This window comes from Peromyscus maniculatus, chromosome 8, assembly GCF_049852395.1.
Source record: "Peromyscus maniculatus bairdii isolate BWxNUB_F1_BW_parent chromosome 8, HU_Pman_BW_mat_3.1, whole genome shotgun sequence".
In the NCBI taxonomy this organism is placed as follows: Eukaryota; Metazoa; Chordata; class Mammalia; order Rodentia; family Cricetidae; genus Peromyscus; species Peromyscus maniculatus.
Window position 1 is genome coordinate 62109031 of NC_134859.1, and position 15627 is coordinate 62124657.

General features: G+C 48.2%; 1 protein-coding gene across 2 annotated transcripts in view; it reads right to left on the bottom strand.

Moving 5' to 3' along the window:
* The window catches only part of Nxn (nucleoredoxin), a 146870-nt gene that overhangs the window by 12906 nt on the left and 118337 nt on the right, over positions 1-15627 (bottom strand). For both annotated transcript variants that reach the window (XM_006977414.4, XM_042282418.2), the window contains exons 2-5: positions 8712-8829; positions 5475-5608; positions 4748-4848; positions 2459-2565 (exon numbers count right to left, since the gene is read on the bottom strand). In XM_006977414.4, the coding sequence (XP_006977476.2) occupies positions 2459-2565; positions 4748-4848; positions 5475-5608; positions 8712-8829 (460 nt within the window). The remainder of the gene's footprint in view (positions 1-2458; positions 2566-4747; positions 4849-5474; positions 5609-8711; positions 8830-15627) is intronic.

Below are 15627 nucleotides of genomic sequence, written 5' to 3' on the forward strand. Positions count from 1 at the left end.
AGCTACCCTGTGATAGGGGTGCCTCACTCCCTGTGACACCGCACCTAACTGTCAGCATTTGGTAAGGCCACTCTGGAGGAAAATCTCTGGTGTAGGGGCCCGACTCAAGACACTCAGAGAACACGTTCCTTTTGCATTATATATTTTCACTCAGGTCAAGACAATAGGGAGGGCCCAGGTGACGGTCAGATCAAGTCTCTCTCTCCCTTCCCCAGGTGGCGCTAACTGAGCCCGGGCATAGCTCAGAGATGCTCCTAACACTTCTCTGTAAGCTACTCCACCAGCCTGGCATGGCATGGCATGGCAGCACGGAACTATGGTCCCAGCATCTGAGTGGCAGAAGCAAGTGGAATATTACTGCAAGTTTGAGGCCAGCCTGGTCTACATAGCAAGTTCCAGGCCAGCTAAAGCTACATAATGAGAGCCTGACTCAAAGCAAATAAATAAATTGATAAAGATGTGTGCCCTGTGTCTGTAATCTCAGCACTGGAAAGCTGAGGTAGCAAGGTTACTAGGAGTTCTAGGCCAGCCTGGGTTACATAGTGAATTCCAGTCCAGCCCAGGCTGTAGAGTGAGACTTTGTCTCAAAACAAAATAAGCAAGGGGCTGGAGAGATAGCTCAGCGGTTAAGAGCACTGGCTGTAATTGCAGTGAACCCGGATTTGACTCCCAGAACCCACACGGTGATTCCCAACCATCTGCAACTCTGGTTCCATAGTCTGACACCTTCTTCTGGCCTCTGAAGGCACCAAGCACGTGTGTGATGCCCAGACATGCATACAGGCAAATACCCACAAATATACAATAAAACTTAAAAAAAAAAAAAAAACTCCTAAAAATAAGTAATAAATACATATAAATGAAAGGTCAAATATACCACCTGCTTGAGATGCTAAGCTTCTAAATGGTGCTATGAGATAATTTATCCTATGGATAAATCCCTATAAAGTGTGATTTCTTCTTTTTTAATTTATTATTATTATGTTTTAAAAAATTTATTCATCCAGACTCACTGCTGTATATGAGGAACAGGAATTCTCGAAAACTTGATGTCCCTATATTGCTAAAGCCATGTGACAGTAATCTTCACCATCAACCTGACTGGGTTTGGAATGACCTGGGAGACAGGGACCACAGCTCTCGGTGTATCTATCAGGGCGTTTCTATGGAGGGCAAACCGAAAGAGAAGACTCATTCTCCATCCCATGGGATACAGGACAGAATAAAGTGGAGAAGGCACACAAGTCAGCAGAGTGTCACCGTCCCCTTCTCTGCCATCTGAACCATGGGGCTGTGAACTGAGAGGTTCAGCCACACCTTCCTCATCACACCTCTGAAGTTGAGACCCTGGGTAAACTTTCTTCCTTCAAGTTGTCTGTGAGGTACTGTGTCACAGTGATGAACCCCTAACACAGGTAAAGATGGGAAGACCATCGTCATCAGAAGAGGCTGCCACTGAAGAACAGGAAAGCCTAACCCTTAGGAAAGCCCTGGGTCTCAACCAGCCCACCAGTATATCTTGTCTGTCGCCTCGAGAAAGGCCTCTAGTCACAAGCTAGGGAGCCCATGGGTGGCCTTGAGGACTATGATGCTGGGGGAAGCCTCTTGTCCACCGAGCAGTCACAGAGAGACATGTCTCTTTTAAATAGAAAACTGAGTCACTTTTAGAGCGAGGAGACTGAATCCCATTGGTGGAAAAGTCCAAGCCCCGCCCCATACATTTGTTTGTTTTTCCGGTGTGGGGATGGAACCAAAGCATGCACGAAAGACCCACTTGGCTATGGGAAGGAGGTGTTCATCTAGCGAAGGGAAGCATCTAGCTTGTGTCTGTGGTATTATTTATTTCTGGACAACACTGTAATGCAAATCCAATGATCAATGCTCTGATGAAATGTCTTCAACTGAAAGATAGTATGAGTGCAACACATGCACGCACAAACACACACACACACACACACACACACACAGGCACACACATGCACATGCACACAGAGGCACACACATACACACATGCACACATACACACACATGCACGCACACCCAAGTAATTTTTTTCTTTTCTTTGAGACAGGGTCTCTCTGTGTAGCTTTGGAGTCTTTCCTGGAACTCACTCTGTAGCCCAGGCTGGCCTCGAACTCACAGAAATCCACCTAGCTCTGCCTCCCAAGTGCTGGGATTAAAGGCGTGCGCCACCACTGCCCGGCGGCCCAAGTGATTTTTAAAATTGTCTGCTTGGTTGGTTTGGTCCTATTGAAACAGAGTCTCCCTATATAGCTTAGACTAGCATGGTAGTGGCACTCTACCTGCCTTTATCCCCCAGATACCAGGATTACAGGCTTGCATCACTGTGCTTTGGTTCAAAAATGTTGTTTCTCTGCTAAAAAGGAGGGCATGGATGCAGAAGCCCAGACGGGCAGGTCTCCATCCAGGTCACAGAGTCCAGGCCTGGGATGCCTACCTTGGATTCCATACAGTCGGTTGAGACGCGACCGTCGGGCCTCATCGGTGTAGGGGACAGCGAGCCATGGCATCTCACTAAAGTACTGTTTGAAAGACTCCTCTGACCTACAGAAAGATGTGGAGAAAATGTCTTTATCCTGTGTGTATTTCTATTTGGTCCTTCTCGCTATCACCGAGTTGTACCAGTTCCTACAGGGTTGGGGTTCCTAACCTCAGGTTCCTAACCTAGCTCCGCAGACACCAAGATACAGGTGTTTGATATTCTACCCATTCTGCTGTTCACCAAGAAGCAAATACTCCATCCACAAGGTGGATGGCAGCCAGACCACGCCCACATCCCCTTGGCATCTCACCAATTAAATCTAGGTGCAATTCTTCATCCTCAGTGCAGACACATTTGATTTTTTTTTTTAAATTTTATTTTTTGTTTTTCAAGACAGGGTTTCTCTGTGTAGCTTTGCACCTTTCCTGGATCTCACTCTGTAGAACAGGCTGGCCTCAAACTCACAGAGACCCGCCTGCCTCTGCCTCCCAAGTGCTGGGATTAAAGGCATGCGTCACAACCGCCCAGCCACATTTGATTTTTAAAAGGTTCATTTTATTTGATGTGTGTGTACTTGTTTGTGTGTGTACTTGTTTGTGTGTGTGTCTGTGCAGGGGCCCAAAATAGCCAGAAAGGGACATTGGAACTAGAGTTATAGGTGTTTGTGAGCTGCCCAATAGATATGGGTGCTGGAATCTGAATTCTGGTCCGCTGATGGAGCAGAGAAAGTTCTTAACCACGAGCCATCTTTCCAGCCCTGACACATTTGACTTTTATAACAGGCCTGGACACACACCACAATTGTGCTCCCCGTGGATTTCTAGTTTGCATGTGGGGCTGTGTGTGTACAGAACCATCAACTCGGAACCTATGACTGTACATATGAGAAATGCCAGGGAAGGTAAATACACTGACGTTATAGAAAGCACATTAGGGCTAGCTATGGCCATGGGCAATGACCAGGAAGGGCAAAAAGGAGCCTTCTGAGTAATGGAAATGTTCTGTATATTGACTACATGACAATAATGACATGGATAAACACGTGAGGCAAAGCTCATTGAACTATAAACCTAAAACAGATGCAATTTACTTGTTTAGAATTTGTGTTTTAATAAAGGAGATGCAGTTTAAAGCTTTAAATGTCTCCAGGCTTGTCTCTAGTCCCTTGCTCTGAGACTGGGAACTGTGGGGTGGAACCATGAGGCAATGAACAGCACAGGAAGTACAAGGTGGCATCTTGAGAGCCTCTGTGACCAGGACTTTAGGAAGCAGAAACTCCTGGTGTCTGTCTGGTCTTGGTTGGGGGTTCTGAGCTGAAGACTGCTGATTGATGAATGGAATGGCGGGAAGCAGAAACAACAGAGACCAAAGGACAAGGCTCTGGGACAAAACTCCACATCCTCACTTGTGTGATTTCTTTCTTTTTTCTCTCTCTCTCTTTCTCTCTTTCTTTCTTTCTCTTCTTTCTTTCTTTTCCTCCCTTTCGTTCTTGCTTTCTTGCTTTCCTTCCTTTCTTTTCTTTTCTTTCTTTCTTTTTTTTATGTACATCGGCCTTTTGCCTGCACGTGTGTCTATGTGAGGATATCAGATCCCCTGGAACTGAAGTTACTGACAGTTGTGAGCAGCCATGTAGGCACTGGGAACCGAACCCGGGTTCTCTAAAAGAATCACCATTACTCTTAACCACTGAGCCATCTCTTCAGCCCCTTTCTTGCTTTCTTCTGGTTTGTCTAGACAGGGTCTCTCTGTGTAGCCCTGACTGTCCTGAAATGCGCTTTGTAGACCAGGCTGGACTCAGATTCAGAGATCCGCCTGCCTTTGCCTCCCAGAGTGCTGGGATTAAAGTCGTGTACCACCACTGCCCAGCTTGTGTGATTTCTTATCCATGTGCATTACAGGAGTCTTAGACAGAGTTCGTGACCAGATTGAAGAAAATGAATACATATCCAAGCAAAACCGTCAGCACTGTGCTAGCCTCCAGTTCGCTTCCACCCTCCACCCTAGATTTCCCCTTCACAATCTCGAGAGCCGAACCAAAACTGCATCTTGATTTCAGCTGACCACCACCTGGACTGAAATGGGCCTCAGTGTTTGCAGCGAGGTTTACCTCTGTTAATATCCCAGATCTGTCTTCCCCAGCCCTTCTCTGTGGGCTACACTGAGGAAGAAATATGAGGTGAAAGAAACGGGTCTAAGCCGTCATTGGGAAAGCGGTGGCGCTCACACTTCAGGGGTACACAGTACCTGTCTGCGCTGACGAAGATGATCTCAAACTTCTGGCCTGCTTCCTTGATCTTCCGGTAGGATTCCACCAGCACTCGGGTGAGGCTTCGGCAGGGTGGACACTGAAAGACAAGACCCCCTGCCGTGTTACGAGCCTTCGCTACCTCCAGCCACGGGCCACGGGAGGCCAGGCGAGAAGGGGAGGGCAGGGACCACAAAGTCCAGTTCATACAGGAGATAAGTAAGCTTGCACGTCTTCATGGCAATCAGTAGGCAGAGACTCGGCCCAGCCTAGGCAGTGCGCAGCAGGTAACAATGAGATACCTCCCCGTAGGGAGCCTGAGAAACGGCTGTGGAGAGGTTGTTTTCTTTTTTCTTTTCTAAGATTTATTTATTTATTATGTGTACAGTGTTCGGCCTACATGGATGCCTGCAGGCCATAACAAGGCACCAGATCTCATTATATAGATGGTTGGGAGCCACCGTGTGGTTGCTGGGAATCGAACTCCGGACCTTGGGAAGAACAGCTGGTGCTCTTCACCTCTGAGCCATCTCTTGGGCCCGAGAGGTCGTTTTCTTGCTGTTACCATCATTCATAGCATGAGCATTTACTGTCATCAATGAGCAAAGAAAGGCACAGCCTGGGCACTTCTGCCAGAGTCCCCCACCCCGGGAAGGCAAGCTCTCAGGCACAGCAGTGATAGTCCTGCTTCCTTCAGTCCAGACCAAGGAGAGACCAAACACTCACCCAGTGTGCAGAGAAATAGACTCCCACGTGAGACCCCTCCAGGCTGCTGCTCTCCAGTGACTGCCCGTTATTTCTAAGCAAGGGCCCTGCAACGACCTCCCGGAAGGGCTTAGGTCCCCAGGGGAATTCCAGACCTGGAACAGGGCAACAGATTGCGAGAATGTCAAGGCTCTTTGCGATGGCCTGGGATCCGGGAGTCCTCAGAACTGTAGGTACAACTTTGTCACCAGGTAGTAGTTATGAGCCCAGCCGCAGGATCTGCAGCTAAGGCAGAAACAAAAGAACTCAGGCTAGCAAGAGGGTTCCGTGGCTAAGGGTGTCTGGAGCCAAGGCTCACAGCTCAATCCCTGGGATGTGTAAAGAAAGGAAGGAGTGGACAGGTTCTGATGGAACCTACATGTATGCTGGGGCATGTGTGTGCCCACAAATACACACAACATACACAAAACAAGTTTTTAGAAAATGTAATTTAAAAAAAACCAAAGAACTCATCCGTGGCACAGCCTCATTACCACCTAGGCAGAGGTTCCCACACCTGGAGGATGAGAAGGCCCCTCTCCAGAGGGCTATCTCCGGATGCAGAAGCAAGGTTAAAGATGAACAAGCAGAGGAGAGAGGAGACCAGAGCAGACCTCCTAGGTAACTGACAGATGGCTGGGTCTCTAGTACCTGCATCGGATACTACCCTACCCAGACAGCCATTTAATCCCATCCTGCTAGCCTCACGGTTCCCAACCCAGAATGCATACTGGAACCCACTGTGGGATTTTCAAGTATGATGCTTCTGGGCCCCGGAGATCCTAAAGCAACAACAGGCCTGTGCTGGGGCCTAGGGAACCAAGCGAAGATTGAAATGTAATAAAAATGGAAATCTCCAAAGCCCAGATGGTCAGCATTCTGCCGATACTCAGGCTCCCAGCAGGAAGAGGAACTAACATGTTCCCAGCTCAACACATTATTCTCTCACAGGGTGGTCCATGGCCCACTGCCTCAATATCGCCTGAGGGGTCAGGGATGAGAGTCCAGATAAAAATACAGGTGTCCAAGCCCACCCAGAAGCCAGAGGATACAAAACACTATGGAGACAGTGGCTAGGCTGCCTATACCGTTAACAATCTCGGGAGTTGGTGAGGTGTGAGTTCACAATGTCTTGACTTAGAAAGGGCAATCCTTCTACATAGGATATCCCCCTCCACCCTCCACCCTCCTTCCTCTCTCAAGTCTCACAAAACAGCTCTGACTAGCATGGACCTCACTATGTAGACCAAGGTGGCCTCAATTGACAGAGTGCCATCACATACATGCATCTGCCTCCCAAGTGCTGGGATTAAAGGCATGTCCCACCACACTGGCCTTGCTATCCGTTTTTGTTTTTGTTTTTGTTTTTGTTTTTTTTTTGAGAGTAGCTCAGGATGGCTTTGAATGCAGAACCTTCTGAGCCTCCAGAATATTGGGGCTTCAGGTATACACTACTCTATATCCAGGTGTGTGTGTGTGTGTGTGTGTGTGTGTGTGTGTGTGTGTGTGTGTGTTTTTAATTGTAACCAGGGAAGAATCCTCCAGCTGGGTCAGTAAGCAAGGCAGCAGAGATATGGCAACTTGTTTTCCAGCAGTGTGAGGGGGAAAGCGCAGACCTTGGCCAGACCCCGAGTAGGTGGTCCAGGCAGACTTCCAGTACACAGCAGCTAGCAGGTCAGTATGAGCAAGGCCATCGGGAACTGGGACATAAACTGCAGCAGGCCAGGCAGTGCACTCACCCGAGGCCAAGAGAACAACCCAGAGATGAACACTTCGCCGGGTGACACGGTGGCACCATCTGAACCCCCAAATCTGAGATCCAAACTGTTTTTTTTTTTTCAAGACAAGTTTCTTTCTGTGTGGCCCTGGCTGTCCTGGAGCTCACTCTATAGACCAGGCTAGCCTCAAAATCACATGAGATCCACCTGCCTCTGCCTCCTGAGCACTCAAGAGGCTGAGACAGGAAAAGGGCACAGATTCAGAGCGGCCTGGACTATGTAGCAAGTTTCAAGGTAGCCTGGGCAAACAGGGAATTACTGACTCAAATAAATAAACAAACAAACAAATAAATATATAAATAAATCTTGCTGGTCATGGTGGCGCACGCCTTTAATCCTGGCACTCACAGACCTCTGTGAGTTCAAGGCCAGCCTGGTCTACAAAGGGAGTTCCAGGATAGCCAGGGCTGTTACACAGAGAAACCCTGTCTCAAAAAAACAAAACAAAACAAGAAACCCAATCAATAAAAACAAAAAAGTTTCAGATTTGGAGGTTAAGTACAGTCAGTTGGTAACATATATACAAATATCCCCAAATCTGAAAAACTCCAAACTCTGAAGTCTTTCTGTTCTCATCCCAACTGAGGACAGAGTCTAGGAATACCTGCCTCAGGTACTCCCCAGGAGTGATTCAATTCTACCCCACCAGCCCACGGGTCTCAAATCCAAATGTACATGAGAATTCACTGGGTAGGGCACTGAGATTGCTGAGCAGGTAAGGGTGCCGGCTGCACACTCAAGGACCTTTTGGATAAAGGATGCTCTCTGGTTTATTTACATGTATCTATCTGTGTCTACTGTGCATGTGGAAGGTATGTGGACAGCTTGTAGAGGCTGGTTCTAGGAATGGAACTCAGGTTGTCAGGCTGGCAGCAAGTGTCTTTACCCACTAAGCCTTCCGCCCCCCCTCTGTGTATACTTCTTGTTTTTGTGGAGACAGGGTGTCACTGTGTATCCCTGGCTAGTCGGGAACTTGCTTGTGTAGACCAGGCTGGGCTTGAACTCACAGAAACCTACCTGCCTCTGCCTCCCGAGTGCTGGGATTAAAGGTGCGCATCGCCACGCCCAGCCACTCTATATTCTAGAAGAGGACTCCCCGCTGCACACATGCACATCGCAGACTCTCATTGCTAAGGCAGCTGCTGTCCCTGAAGCAGCACTGGAGATCAGTATTTGGGTCCTTGCTGCCTTTCAACAGCCTCTCCAGCCTCGAAGCTCAACATTCCTTCCCAGATCCCATCTGCTTTGGCCCAAGAATTAATGCCCCCTGGAGGGACATTCTGAGCCTTTAAAAATCTTAACCACGACCTGGAGAATACAGTAATTTCATCAAGAAATTCTCTAGCCATGTAAACCTACTTACAATACTTCATTAGTATTGCTGTCGGGGGGTGGTGGGGAGATGGGGTGGGGGTTGGAAAGTCAGGCACACCCAACTTACCTTCTGGGTCATCTCGGATCACCAGGAGCCCATTTCTGCACACGACCTTTCCTGTCGTAGCATCTAGGAATATGAGCGACGGAATGTTGGAGATTCGGTATTTGTTCCAAAGTTTGAGCTATAAAAGGAAAAGTATGATAAGGCGGTGAAACCCAAACGAAATTAATTGCAGAGTTCTTTCAAGTCCCTCAGCCCCAGGTAGAGATGAGTGGAAAAGCTTTAGAGAGGAAAAACAATACGGGAATAACTGGTTCAAATCAGAGCTGCCGGGCAACAGGGATGGTTAAATTATAACTCCACGTGCCCCTGTGGTCTTGTAGGTGTGGAGGACCCTGAGGACTAGAAAGGTTCATGCTGTGACAGAGGTGGTTGACAGAGGGACATTTAGTTTCTTACCAGTCCCCAGGGAACACCTGAAAGTCACAATAAAGAACTGCCATCTTTGGAGAACAATGGGACCTCTACTTCCCAGGTGACTTGGGAAAGAAGGGCCTCCACCCAGCAGCAGCCAGTCACCAAGCACGGAGAAGGGGACAGGCTTCTTAACAAGAAGAAGTCGTTAAAATGTGCTGCTCTCTACACTTGTCCAGGCCTGTGATTGGAATGGCATCTTTGCTATATGTGTGCCATCTGTCTTGCTGAACGCAGGCAAAAAAACCCTGCCCCAACCCTCAGCCCTCAGTGCCACTCCAAACAGCCTCCAGTCTGCTGGCAGATGTTGACGTTGGCAGGGAGAACTATTAGGTCTAAGAAGAAGGACGCTGAGAACCTGGGAACATCCAAGTCCTGGCAGAAGCCAGATTTTCCCAGGCTCTATTGCTTGTTCACGGCCATGGGGCGAAGACTCTCTCGGTGGGCTGCTGCGTTCTCGGAAGCGTAACCACCAAGTCGTCCTAGCACCAAAACCACGAAGGGAACTGTTGGGTTAGCTACATAGCTCCAAACGGAAAGACGCAAAAGACAGATGCTCGAGGGTTGAGGGACTCCCTTCTGGGGGACCTGGGAGTCCAGGCAGGGAGGCTTAGCCACTGGCCACACAGTGCAGGGATATGTGGAAGGGTAATAGACCCCAGAAGGGGAAGGAGCATGTGGCTGGGGCTCTGATGGTATTTCATGCAATTCCAGGCAGAGTATCTGCCAAGAAACTGGAGGCTTCTCAGTCTATAGAGACACAAGGCTTGGCGGAAGGCTTGTTGGATCCTGCTTCAAACTGGGTGGCCATGCTTGAATTGCTTACCAGCCCCACATTTCCAGTGGGCTCACAAAACAGCCTCTTAGCAAGAGTGGCTGTGAGCGGCTGTGCACAGCTTCAGGACCACCACTGCATCATTCCACAGAAGCCTGATGCTGGGCTCAGATCAAGCATCTGTTTACCGTGAATTGTTTTAAGATCAGGCCTCACCACGTCTGTAGATGAGGTTGACAGCGTTAGCTATGAAACTCAGGCTACCCTTGAACTCTGATCCTCCTGCACCAGTCCTAGCCTTTGATGAAAACTTTTTCCCCCAGCTTTTTGAGGCATGGTTCCTCCGTGTCGCCCTGGCTGTCTTGGAACTCACTCTATAGACCAGGCTGGCCTGGAATTCTGAGATCTGCCTGCCCCTGCCCCCAGAGTGGCACCCAGCATATTCATGAAACACTTCAGAGGTCTGACAACAAACAAGACATTCCACTGAAATTAATAACTTAAATTTGTAGTGCCGGAGTCCAACCAGGTTACTTAAAGGTGTCCAAGGCAGGGGGAGGGTTGTGTACTGGAGAGATAGCTCAGCAATTAAGAGTGCTTGCTCCACAATCATGAGGACTGGAGTTCAGATCCCAGCACCCATGTAACAAGTCTGTCATCCTTATACAAATGTCTGTAACCCTAGTCCCAACAGGAGCAGATAGGAGGATCACTGGGGCGTGCTGGTTTCCAGCCTAGCTGGGCAAGTAGAGGTTGTGTGGGACTTGCAGACAAGAAGAGCATGAAGAAGAAAGGGAGGGGTCTCAGAATCTCAAGCAGACGTGGAAAGAAGCAAGACGAATGTGCCGTGCTGAAAGAAGGTACCGCCATGTGGCAGAGGGTAGATAAGAACTATGGGTTCATTTAAGTTATAAGAGCCAGTTAGTTATAAGCCTAAGCTAGCAGCCAAGCATTTATAATTAACAAATCATCTCTATGTGGTTATTTGGGAACTGGCTGGCAGGACAGGAAAGCCCACCTACAGCTATCTTATACTCACTGATGTTAGCACACACATAGCTAGTAATATATTGTCAGCTCATATACAGTTAATGACTTTCTTCTTGTACATGTTTTAGAACCGGCAAGGGCTAAGATTCACTATGCAGCTATAAATTGAATGCCTATTAAATGCTAAGCCTCTTTTAAACACAAGAGGCATGAGAAAGAACAAGGCAGATGAAGTTACTGCCCTGGTAGAGTTTCTGCTCTCATGGGTGAAAAAGACAATAAGTAAGAATAGAAATGGAGCAATAACTCAGACACTTGTAGGGACTAGCAAGAAACCCTTGCAGGGAAAGCACAAAGGTGTGCTTAGAAGAATGGCCCACATAGACACACCCATATACATATACACATATACATACACATATATACATACACACAAAGCACACATTTATGATGAATGACATGGGGACACAGACTGTTTGCTTGTTTGTTTGTTTGTTTGTTTGTTTTTCGAGACAGGGTCTCTCTGTGTAGCTTTGCACCTTTCCTGGAACTCACTCTGCAGACCAGGCTGACCTCAAACTCACAGAGATCCACCTCTGCCTCCTGTGCTGGGATTAAAGGGGGATTATAAAAAAAAAAGAAAAGAAAGAAAAGAAACTAACAATGATAGCAAAAAGGAAGAGCGACTTCAGTGTCCAGGCAGCCTGGGCTCTAGATTCTTGTTAGAGATGCTGCCTCTGCTAGAGGACAAGGACTCAATGCAGACTGTTCTGCCCCAGGTCAGCACAGATAGTTTTTCTTGAAGGATCTACCATGGGAAAGTAAGAACTCCAATAGTCCTTGTCTGCCCTCCTACCTAGAGGGGAGTGCTCCTTCCTCCTTGGGTCTCAGGAGGGTAGCAGCTCATGGCTCCAATTTCCAATGATTGTTGGATCTTTGCTTCCAAGTACCAGTCCACTGGCTTAGGGGAAACATTTGTTGCTTCTATGCTTATAAGGGACACTGAAAAGTTCATCCTTTTATAGTCTAACCCATCATGGTCTAATTTTATGATGGTGATTTATTTAGGAACTTATTCATCAGCTAGCTCTGTCTGTGACTGGGCACAGACTTCCTCAGGCTGTAGATCAAGGTTATTCGGCTCAGAAACAGTGCGGGAGGCCCAGAAACAATCATTCCGACCTTTTTTTTTAATATTTAAATATTTATTTATATGTGTATGAGGGTTTTTTTTTTGTTGTTGTTGTTGTTTTGCTTGCATTTATGCCTGTGCACAACATATGTGCCTTATTCTCTTTGGAGAAGAGGGTGCCAGATCCCTAGGAACTGGACTTCCAGAATGTAATGTGCCTCCATGAGGGTGCTGGGAATCAAACCCGGCTCCTCTGGAAGAGCAGGCAATGCTCTTAACTGCTGAGCCATCTCTCCAGCTGTTCTTTCCCCTTTTTAAAATGTCCACATATATGTACATATCTGTGAGTGTTTACTACTTGTGTGCAGGTACCCATAGATGCCTGAAGAGGGCATCAGATGCCCTGGAGCTGGAGTACAAGTGGTTGTGGGTCTTCTGATGTGGGTGCTGGAGCCGCACTCAATGTCTTCTAGAAGAGGACACCCTCTTAACCAATGTGCCTTCTTTCCAGCACCTCACCCAATACCTGATTAGATATTAATACCTGAACCAGAAAGCTGGCCCTCAGATTGGAGCGGCACCTTTGCCTATGCTGAGGACTCTATCACACTGAATGGATATGAGAAACGCTTGTGCGTCAAGAATCATTCACTCTGCCTTCAAGTCCACTGAAGGTTTCCCAGAGGCCTCTAAAAACAGACTTCTTAACCACTGGAGGGAGGGTCACACATACATTTCCGTTGTAGAAAAATGTACAGATAAACTGGGAGGTGTTGGCACACACCGTTAATCCTAGCATTTGGGAAGCAGAGGCAGGCAGATCTCTGAGTCCAAGGCCAGCCTGGTCTACAGTGTGAGTTCCAGGACATCCAGGCTACACAGAGAAACCCTGTCTCAAGAAAGAGAGAGAGAGAGAGAGAGAGAGAGAGAGAGAGAGAGAGAGAGAGAGAGAGAGAAAGAAAGGGGAGGGGAGGGGAGAGGAGGGAGGAAGGAAGAAAGGAAGAAAGGAAGGATGTGGTGGTATTGTGTTCTCCAAAATATTGTACACCCTAATAAACTTATCTGGGGTCAGAGACAGAACAGTCACTAGATACAAAGGCTAGAAAATGGTGGCACTCACACCTTTAATCCTAGCATTTCAGAGGTAGAAATCCCTCTGGATCCCTGTGAGTTCAAGGCCACATTGAAAACAGCCAGGCATGGTGACACACGTCTTTAATCCCAGGGAGTGATGGTAGAAAGGAAAGATACATAAGGCGTGAAGACCAGAAACAAGAAGCATTTGGCTGGTTGAGCTTTTAGCTGGTTAAGCTTCAGGCTTTCGAGCAGCAGATCAGCTGAGAGCCACTGGGATGAGGACACAGAAGCGTCCAGTCTGAGGAAACAAGACCAGCTGAGAAGTTGGCCAGGTGAGGTTAGCTGTGGCTTGTTCTGTCTCTCGGATCTCCCAGAATTCACCCCAATACCTGGTCCGGGTTTGATCTTATTAATTAGAACTTTTTAAGATTCCTGCTACAGAAGGACATACATAGAAAGTGTGTGCGATGTCATGGAGCTCATGAACCCTGAAGCCACCGGTGGGACCTGCAGCACTGCGGCATGTCTGTGGGTCCCAAATACAGACCCTTGGCCTTAAGAGTTCGTATTGTGCAATCTTGACTTGGAAACAACAGGGAGAGCGATGACACCAACTACCTTTATGCCTGCCATTCAAAAGTCCAACAGAAGCAGGGCCTGCCGAAAATCTAAGCCACCAGCGTGGTGAAGTGGGTGGTACACGCCGAGGTCCTGATGCCAGAGCCCTGGGTCCTTTTCAGGCTAATGAGTGGCTACAGCGTCCAGATCACCCTTCATCTTAGGGCACTGGTGCTATCCTAGATAAGGAAGTGTTTCGAGCTAAGTGTGCTTTTTAAAAAGCACCCCAAGCAGCCACGGGTAGTGGCACCCATCTTTGATCCCAGCACTCAGGAGGTAGAAGCAGGTGGTTCTCTGAGTTTGAGTCTAGCCCTGGTCTACACAGAGTTCCAGGACAGCCAGGGCTACATAGAGAGACCCTATCTCCAAACCCACCATTCCCTCAAAAAAAACACCTCCAAAAGTGAGCTCATATTCCTCTTGGTATTACAATTGAGCTTGGGGGCGGGGGTTACTGAGGTTTGAACTGAGGGTTTCATGTACTCCAGACCAAGTGCTCTGCCACTAAGCCCCAGAACTCCCAGATTTAACCATCAGCATTTCATCATCTAAAAGTTTTGTCTGGGAGGAAACATGTCAGCATGGAAAGAAAACAGGCCACCTCCTGGCCCCGAACCTCACTGGACTTCTGTGGGCAGGTCACACCTTACTCAGAGCACGTCATTACCCACACTGCAGGGTGTATGAGCCCAAGGCAGGTGTCACACGTGGAAACACTTGAATTGTAAAAGCCGGATGCACATGAGATGCTTCGTTAATACTGGAATCCAATTTATGCTTCTTTCCCCCTTGTCTTGTCAGCATCCTCTTCAAAGAACGTTTCCCTGTCAGCTTTGTTTTACAGTTAATCAATCAAGTGCTCAGTTAGTAGGCTGTAAATGAGATGATTTACGGAACCGGGGTTTCCTTCCGAACGCGGAGATTTTGCCATAAGCACCTTATGCAACACTAGACACTCGGAGACTCTGTTCTATGTCAGCTGTTTGTGGTTGTCTCTTAACTCCTCAGCCTTACTCTCAGATTTTCTGATGTGCGTGCGTGTGAGCGTGTGAGCGTGTGTGTGTGTGTGTGTGTGTGTTTGTGTGTGTGTATGTGTGTGTGTGTGTGAGTGTGTGTGTGTGTGTGTGTGTGTGAGTGTGTGTGTGTGTGTGTGTGTGTGTGTGTGTTGCTCAGGCTAATCTTGAACTCCAGGCCTCAAGTCAAGCCATCCATCCTCCTGCCTCATCCTCCCATGTGGCTGGGACTACAAGCGTGTGTCCTCATGCCCTGCTGGAATCGTTTTGGCTTTTGTCTCTGTGGTTTTGCTAAGAGAACCCTGACACCACATCTGACTCTGGAAGGAATTCCTCCTTGGTTTCCTGCCTCTGGCTTGAAGGACTAAAAGCGGGGAAACAGCGCAATCTGATGCAGGCAGGCGGAGGAGGGAGGGGGAAGGGGGGAGAGAGGAGGGAGGGGGAGGGGTGCTGAGTCAGGCTCTTCCCATCCAGCTGCCTTTGAACCTGAAGCCTGGAGGGAGAGGGCAAGAGCTCGCGTTCCACTGGGCTCAGATTTTTGGAAGCGGTCAGTGGCCAAGTGAGCGTTTTCATCTTTTAAGGCGGTCCTGGGGGTCGAACTGGGGCCTTGGATATGTCGGACAACAGTATTCCTGAGCTACATCCCCAGTGCAACTCAGGAATGTTAAAAAGGTCACATCGATGGTCACTGCCACAGCTGGAAAGTGCAAGGGGCTTTCACACCCACATCTGCCCGCTCTCCAGTGACTGTCCAGGCAAAGGGTCCACCCAAGGTTCATTCCGGTGGCGCCTGCCACTCACAGGATCTCTTTCTTCCCGTCTCCTAAAGGCCAGGTGACTGCAGTAGACTACTTCACAGCGAACCCCTAACGCTTACAGATCTAAGTGTTACAATGTTAA